This window comes from Ctenocephalides felis, unplaced genomic scaffold, assembly GCF_003426905.1.
Source record: "Ctenocephalides felis isolate EL2017-DRISC unplaced genomic scaffold, ASM342690v1 CF-g0.4_SCAFFOLD_03571, whole genome shotgun sequence".
Lineage (NCBI taxonomy): Eukaryota > Metazoa > Arthropoda > Insecta > Siphonaptera > Pulicidae > Ctenocephalides > Ctenocephalides felis.
In genome coordinates this window covers 7,134,118-7,143,190 of record NW_020539725.1, presented here as the reverse complement: position 1 = coordinate 7,143,190, position 9,073 = coordinate 7,134,118, and the positions used below count along the sequence as shown (strand labels likewise).

At 30.7% G+C, this 9,073-nt stretch overlaps 1 protein-coding gene across 1 annotated transcript; it reads left to right on the top strand.

Moving 5' to 3' along the window:
- The first annotated feature begins 524 nt into the window (after positions 1-524).
- Positions 525-8,255, top strand: LOC113385526. The gene is made up of 3 exons (XM_026623380.1): positions 525-687; positions 1,008-2,675; positions 8,037-8,255. The coding sequence occupies exons 1-3, from the start codon at positions 613-615 to the stop codon at positions 8,253-8,255; spliced, it is 1,962 nt and encodes a 653-aa protein (XP_026479165.1). The 5' UTR covers positions 525-612.
- The last annotated feature ends 818 nt before the right edge of the window (positions 8,256-9,073 follow it).

Here is a 9,073-nt window from a genome sequence, read left to right as displayed (position 1 = left end):
AGGAAAGGCTTTAGTTGATATTATTTGTTGAGTCCGACATACCCAAGCATAGGACCCAGTCTGGGATGCGTAAATGCATTTCCTACTATTGATTGAAATGTTCTTGTTATTACAATATATTTTTATTTATTGTTATATTTTTACAAGTTTTAATACAATTGTAATGCAATATTCAAATTCTAATAAATTATTTTTAAAATTATAATTTTTTCTATTAATATATTTTCTTTAAAGTACCAATATTTTACATTCACATTGTTTTAGCTTTAATTTGAATGGCGATAAATGTTATATGCGATTAAAGCGCCATAGCAATGCAGCGTCCGTAGTAATAATTAATTCTATGAACCAAAATATCGCTAGAATGACAACTAAATTTTATGTTCCCTGCATACTTCACACGTAAACAATTGTATGTCAGTGGCAATTGTCATTTGTCAGTTATGTTACAAAATATAACCTAGAAAAATGTTTTGAGATCAGACAAAGATTTTGTTTTAATAAGTGTGTTTGAGTAACGATAAGTGAACGATGTACAAATAATAATTAATGAAATACTTGTGGTCATAATAATATACTTCAAGAAGAATTAAAATATCATTTGCTTCAAAAATGTCTAAAAAACATCCGTCCACAAACTATACTTCTTGTTTTAAAATTGATGGAGTTCCAATATTACCTCCTTTGGTGAGTTTTTTTTTGTATTTATATTTGTTATGAAATTTTTATTGCCTTAAATGTATTGTTTTAAAGGTATTGATAGTTATTTAGTTCTAAACAGATAACGTAGTAAGCAATATCTTTATAAAACTCTAATACAAGAGCATCACAGTCAATTGCAATAATAGAGAAAACTAGCTAAATAATGATGGTTGGCTTTTCAATTACTTTGCAGTTCTGTTTATCCTTATGAATACGCACTCAATTCTTTATTATTTTTATGCAATGATTGTGCAGAACATAATTTAGTATTATCATTTTTAAAGTTTTGCTCATACATTTTTTAGTTGACTCCTGATAGAAGAAAGGAAATCGCTTATTACAAACAACTAGCTCTAGCAGTCGAAGAAAGAATACAATTACTGAAGGGAAATAAATCAAAAACCCCAGAACATAGCAAGCAACAAATATCTAATACAAATATTTATAATTGTGGAGATAATAACTATGAATTAGTTTATGCTGAACCTTTATCTTCTAATACAATTACAGATCAAAATGTTTGCAAAAATAACAAGCACTTAGATTATACAGCATCATGTCCAAGTCATTGTGTTCAACTAAAAGATAGTTTGGAAGTTAAACATTTTACTTCAGTACCTGTCTTGGTCAGATCTAATTCTTATACACTTGATGAGCCAAGTCCATTGTTGCAAGCCCAGCTAGAGAAACAAGGAATATTTGAAAATGGTAAAGGTACTAAATGGGCTACCAAAAATAATATACCAAATCATATGGGAGGCTGTGGCGATAACATTGAGCAGACCAAAATTGGTATTAAAAGAAAATTGCCTATGAAATATGCTGATAAAAAGAATTACAATGGGTACTCAATTGTGCCCAAAACTGCTTATGAATCTGATTTGAATACAGAATATGTATCTGATCAAAGCTCTACTGAATTTATATATTCATCTCAAACTAAACCCATGGATAGACAATCTGGCAGCATTTACAGTGTCTCATCAAATACTGGCTCTTCAAACCCTAGCGAAGAAACTAATGATTTAGAAACTACAATAGAAGCAAATACTATCGAAGCTGAAACATTAATGAGAGATGAATCATATCAAACATCCCATTGCAATGAATCTTATAACGAGTCAGTTACAGAACAAAATTTATCTCAGAAAACTTCACATTTGAATGAAGTTATAATACCCTTAGAAGCCCAGAAAAGCATTCAAAATCTATTTGAAACAATTCAAAATAATCATACAGCACAAATGCAGAAACTAATAGATCAGCAAAAAGCCGATCAAGAATTATTAAAACAAGCTTTTGAAAAACAACAAGCAGTTCTTTTGAATGAGATACATAAATCATATTCATCGTCTAAATTTTGCAAAGCACACTCTGAAAATTCTTCTAATAATAATCCTGATCCTGAAATACCACATTTTCAAAATATAGATAATAATGTTTATGCCGTTGAAGACAAATGTTGTGAAAATGGCAGTGAATTCATTAGGGCATCTCAAACTGTACTTTCTGAATCCAAAGATTTATTAAAACGTGCAAAGTCTTCTATTGATTCTTATGTAGAATCCCATCATCCTAGTGCAAATCTTTCCCGCGAATGTCTTTCTAGTGTCACATCAAGTGTTGCATGTAATTTGAACAACAATGATTTACAAGAAATCACACCAAGCACCACTTTAGACGATTCTGAACTATATTGTACACCAATTGATACCCCAGTTAAATCAAAATTAAATAATGATTACAAAAATTCAGTGCAATGTTTTAAAGATTTGAAAATTATAGACATAAATGAAGAAACTGGTGATTGTGATAAAGAATTGATTTGTGATCCTCAAGACGATGCTAGTCAAACAAATATTTCTGTGGAAACTTGCACCGAAACAATATCTTATTGTACTAGTTTGCATCGAGTGAAAGGTGAATTGTTCCATGAAGTAAAACAGGAACAGTTTGTTGATCCAGAAATAGAGGTTAGTAATTATTATTAATTGAAATTTGTTGTGTATCGCATTGAGCCTTTAAACATTCTGGTATACCAATAGTACTTGAAGTAATAGACAAATCATAATTTTAAATTTACATGCTAATGTGATGCTATATTTAGAATATTAAAACAATGTTCATCGAATGAAAACTTGAAAACAAATTCATGTGCATGTGTAAAACATACACTTATCTCCCATTTAACAGAAGATAGGTTCTATAAAAAACCATGTAACTCAAAAAATGCACTTTTACATGGAAAAACATGCTAAACAAAAATCATTGTAAAACCCCATTTTGTCAGTTCTTAATGTGATGAATCATTGAATGAAAAATAAATAATAATATATTTGATATCAAACAAATTTAATAAATTATAGCTTCATTTATAGAATAAAAGTTTGCAACATCTATTATTCCTTCATGATTACGGAGACGGTTCATAAATTCAAATTCAAATAATAATCGGTTATAAAAATTCATTATTTTTTATTTCACGCTATTTGAATGCGTTATGAGGGCAGCCTTGCCGAGAGATATTTAAACGCCCTTCGCTTCCTCTCTGAACGTAAATTATCCAATTATAGGTATTAATCTATCAAATTTGCCTAACAGATTCCTAAACGAGCTGAAAAATTTAAAAAAAATATATTCTTTAGACCTTATACTACGCAAGTTAAAAAGTTCGTCGAATGTAGTTTTTTCAGTTTTCAAAAAATTTTAAAGCTTTTTGAAAAATGTAATTTTCGGTAAGTGAAGTTTTAGCAATTTAGTTTTTAAGGCACGATGCTATGCACGACTTAGTTAACATCCCGTAGGGTAGGTTATAGTGATCGCAAAAAATCGAAAATGAAAATTTCTATATATCGTTACTTTTCAAAGGTTTCTGAACATTTTGGAATACCTTAGAAAAAAAATGTATGTGTGTGTGTTAACGCCTCATTCCCCAACCCTGGTCTAATTATCATATTTTATTATCTCCATGCAGGATAGCGATAATAAACCCTCATTCCTTACGCATCCTGTCGCAAAATCAGTAATCCATTTTTCCTAGAATTTTTATCACCTGTCCCTGACTACATCATACAATCATCCTTATATTTCCAAGAAATTCGCACTACCTGTATCCAGTTTAAATTCTCCGTATCATGCAATTTATCAACCAATACCTGATCGATTGATAAATGTAATAACCACTGATTGGTTCCAAAATTGTAATGGGGTGTCCTTAACTCCACAAAATGGGCCAATCAGAAAAATATATAAAATTATAAAATCTACATAATTTAGTATCAACCTAAATTTCACATAGCTAAGATCAGTCGTAAATTAACACTCAAATCCAAAACATCTAATTCAAACCTCTATCTAATCATCTATAAATCTTAATATTTCAAATACACAATAATCAAACAGTTATTCAACATCTTTTATTTTTATTCAAACGGTCTGATATAGCCAACAACTAAATATATCTGGTCCTTCGGCAAAGTGCAAGTGTTCAATAGAGTTCGGCAGCATCCAGATAGATCACGAACTTCTTAAACACTTTGAACCTATTTCAACAAATACTTTTTTGGCCATTCAAACCGAATGGTCATTTTACTAAACAGTGTGTATGTATGTGCGGATACAATTTTTCATCGATGATTTCGGGAAAACCGATCAACCGATTTGAATAATTCAAAAAACATTTAACTTGTAATGACGAAATGAACAACTGGTGAAATTTTTGACAAAGCAAGTCTAGGATTTCCGGAAATCCAATAAAAAGAAGTAAAAAATAATTCCATTTGGCGGTCAAAAATGATCATTAGACATATGCATATCATATTTTCAGATATTTTATAGAGATTTTAATAATAAGTACAAATTTTGTGTCCATTTATATCAGTTTCGTGCCAATGTTTACGTTAGAATACGACGCGGCGCTTACTCGCTTCGATATTTCGATTTTAATACAGCTATGCTAATAGTACAGCGCGATTGTTGTAGTAAAATGTTCAATATTTTCAAAAAAAATCACAATATAAAAAAAAATTCAAAAAAGGCAAATATTTGAAAAAAATCAAAATTCTCAAAAATCTATTTTTTTTCAAAATTTTGAAGAAATTTTAAAGGTTTTTTTTAAAAAAATAGTTTTTTGCTCTAAGGCACGATGCCATGCACAACTAGTTTTAATATGCAATTAGTATCAAATTTTCTGTAATCAAATAGTTATTTTAATTTTAGAAAAATGAGTCATAAAAACAACTTAAGTAAAATTTTAGGGATGGGGTGGCATTTTCGTCAGTGCCCCAGTGCGCCAAATTTTTAAATCCAGTGTAATGATCATAGCTTTAATATTGCACAAAGAATATTTCAGGATGCCAGATGTCTTGTTTTCCTTAAATACTATGTTTTTTTATAATATATTTTTTTAACAGCAATCAGAACCTTACGTCCTATGAGCTGTTGGGCTGAAACTTCTCCTTACTTCGTATTTTTTTAGATGGTAACCCAATGTTTAATACATCCATATTTGATGATTTTGTTATTAGAATTATTCTAATAGGGCTGACTTTTTATTGGTGCAGCAATGCCGGGCAAGCGCTATTTTCACTTGGAAACATATTACTATCTATATTTTCAAGTGAAAATCGTTGTCAATGCTGCCTGACAACAAGCTGCTCGAAATGGGTATCGAACCCGGGACCTCTGATTCAGGTCCCGTCGCTCTTAACCTCTTACCTATGGGCGAGCCCAAATACTATGTGTCGCAAGTAATTTTAATTCTTACGGGACGGTACCGATTTCAAAACAATCTACTTTACCGGCTGTAAACTTGATTTCATTGTGTATGTTATGCAATTTGTTTAATAAAAATTTGTGGTCATTGAAGGACATTCTTTTATAATATCAATTTATTTTTTATCATTTTATAAATAATGGTAACGTTTAAAATAATTTCCAACATGTATAGCGGGTAGATTTTGTCATTTTTCACAATAAAATGTTGTTCGCCGCCTTCCTCCTAGTGCTTTTTCTGTCAGAACAGGCGATACAATTCCCTTTTGTTTCTCTCGCATTTAGAACATTCTACTTATTAGTCAGTATATTGTCTGTAGATGGAAATGTTTGAGATTTTCGAAAATCACCTCTCAACTGTTTTACAAGACTTTTTACAAAATTGTGGTGTGACTTTGGTTTTTGTTGTATTTCTTCTTTTGATATTCGGTAAAGTATCTAGGAATTTATAACGCACATTTCCAATCCCCAAAAAATAATTTTCTTCACCATTTCAAGGATTTTCGCATAAAGCAATACATGGAGGCATATTGATCTGCAAGATCGACAACGCCTATATTTCTAGTATAATCGATAACCATTTGAGGCTTATCAATGAATATAATATTTCCACCACGTAACTTTCTGTATATTGACTGCGTTTCCGCATGTGTATAATTGTTCAGCATTATGGTGTTTTATTGTCTTCCCACGCAAGAAGTCTAATATTTTTTTCTATATGGTTCAGTTTTTTTTCTTCTGAAAATTTTGGTTTACGATTTTCCATAGATATGCCTTTTTGATTAACTTTTGTCATGCCAGTGAGATGGCTTTTCATCTTTAGCAATTCCTCTGCTAGAGGAATTCTGGTTAAATATCTATCGGTATACATATGGTATCCCTGAGCATCATGAGCTGTTATTCCTAACGTTTGATATAAATGCAATAGAATTACAGGAAGCTTTGCGTGGGAGATACTTTTGATTGTGTGGCTGCCAAAATAAGGAAGAATTGAAAATAAATATCCAGTTATTGCATCAGTTAATGCATATATATCCGTATACCCGACTTAGTTGACTTATTTGGATTATATCTTGAGAAATGATACTCTTCTTTTGATTTTTTTTCACTGATTTGTCGACACAAATTGCTTTATATGGTAAGAAATATTTACTAAAGTTGGAATTTACATATTCTAAATAATTGCTGACCTTTTGGTTACAAGTTTTGATTGTGTAATCGCTTTGCATATCTAAGGAAATCGTAAGGAATTTTTCTAATGGAATCAGTAGACTAATATTCGATAAAAGCTAAAAAAAATTGCTTGGTAACATCATGCCTCTTGTTGCCACTTGATAATTGTTTGTTCATTCATTTGTTGGCATAATGGTTTGATTTTTTCTATTATATTGTCTATTAATTCATTTGTAAAATATAAAATAAAATAATCTATAAGATGTCTTATATTGCTAGGTATTTGTGGTCCGGGTGTATTCTGATGTATGTCAAACTCAATTATTGAAGGAGAATTGGCACTTTCGTTAATGTCTTTCCACTCTTCATTTAATTTGTCATTTATAGAGATATTTTCTGTTTCACTACTTGTATCGATTTAACTATTTGTCGAAGTTCTTTTTCTTTTTGTTCGTTGGATAATATCATCATCACATTCATCACTATCTTCGGTGCGAATAGTTATTTCCTCAAAATTGTCTGTATAAATGTCTATTTGAAACACATGTTCACTACTGCTTACTTCACAAAATTCACAAGTCATTTTGCTCGGTCGTTCTGCCATATTTAAAAAATACTATTATATATAGCAAAGAAAAGGGCTAAAAATTCTTCTAAAATAACTAATAATTATTTTCAAAATACAACACTATTTATCACTGCTATATGTAATCTATTCAACGTTTCGATGCAAACTGAGTCATTGTTTATAAAATAGCCCGTGCCTCACAGATAGCCTAACAGAGTACGTTGTGGTGGACAGCCGTCTCCAAAGATTTTTTGTGTTTTGAAGCAAACCAAGTCATGATAGAAATTATGTTTACAAATATAATTTATATGCAAAGAATTTATTATTTATTTACTCATAATTTATTTTGGTGCAAAGATTGCACCAAATATATTATGAGTAGTATTTATACATTAAGTACAAGCATATTATTTGTATAGCTCATATTAAATCTACATGATTCTTTACCTAGATATCAGAATTGTTTTTTATGTTTTATATATGATTCATAATCGGTTTATGGCGGACTCTCAATATTTTGTTTTAATAATAACCTATTTTTAAAAATATTATGTTTACCATAATATTAAATGTTCAATATATTATTTTTATCAAAATATATTATGCAATCAATCCATGAAGGACGATATACTCCTCACCCTCTTTCACACCGATAGATATAAGTGTTAACATTTTTGTTAAATAGGAATTTAGAAATGTATATGAACAGATTGCTCCGTTAGAAAGATCGTGGTCTCTTGTTATGTATAGAACAACATATTTTGGAAATGAATGTAAATTTGGTCGTTTGTGTTATGATATGTCTGTGTTATATTGTTAGAGGAAGGACCGCGCCTCGACGGTGATTTGTGCGGCCGCCCGTTCGTTCCTCGTCCGCCGCCTGCTGAGGACGCAGAAAATTTGTTCGATAAAACGCGCCATCAGGGAGACGCTGCTCTGCGCTTTGAAATTGCACGGCGAAGGCGGAATCAAGACGACCGATGCCGATTTGCATCGCAGGCTCATTCAACAGGTCAGTCGACTGTTGCTAATTCATTAATTTCAACAGCAATTCAAAACTATCTAATCGTTTTATTCAATTATTTTTAATCAATGAGATATTCGGCACGTTGTATCAGTTTGCTTTCAAATATTTGAAATCGCCGTACTCATTTTCGGGAAAGCATTCAAAATTTGCGTTCACATACAACATATACATTACTTCTAAACGATTCAAAACAAATATAGACAAAGAATATATGACAATACAGCATTCTCTTCTCAAAATTTACTATTATTTATATTCAAAGTGTTTTTTAACCTTCTTTATTTTATAATCTTTTTTCTAAAAACGGTAATATGACCGAACAATAATTCATAAAGCAATATTTTCATCAAAAAATAATATATAAAAAACGATATACTACACATAGATAAACATAATTTGATTTGATATTACACTTTTCTGTGCAGTGATAAGAAAACTGTCAGGACCTTAATACTGCCAATGCTTACACACTCATATCAAACGAATTACATAAACATATGTTTTCGTCAGAATGCGGCACCGAGTTGCTAATAGATTGCTTTTAAATTGCTTTTAAATCAGTGCCGAGTGGTAAGGGTTTAAAATGAAAATGTTTTAATTATAAAAAAATATTCAGTTCTCGTCGAACCCTCGACCCGAACGGACGTGTCACGCGAGCTCTCGAGCAAATAATTTATTGGGTAGTCAACCATAATCCACGGTTATACATGTGTAGAGATCCATATACATTTTTATTTATTCTTTTTATAAATTTATTTTAAAAGTATTGGTGATATTAGTCGTGTTAAAATAAGTGCGTTATATGTTAAAGTGAGATATGCAATCAAGAG

Coding starts and splice junctions, on each gene's coding strand:
- LOC113385526 (XM_026623380.1), top strand. CDS start 613: ATGTCTAAAAAACATCCGTCCACAAACTATACTTCTTGTTTTAAAATT. Junction 688..1,007: donor TTCCAATATTACCTCCTTTG/GTGAGTTTTTTT, acceptor TACATTTTTTAG/TTGACTCCTGATAGAAGAAA. Junction 2,676..8,036: donor TTGTTGATCCAGAAATAGAG/GTTAGTAATTAT, acceptor TTATATTGTTAG/AGGAAGGACCGCGCCTCGAC.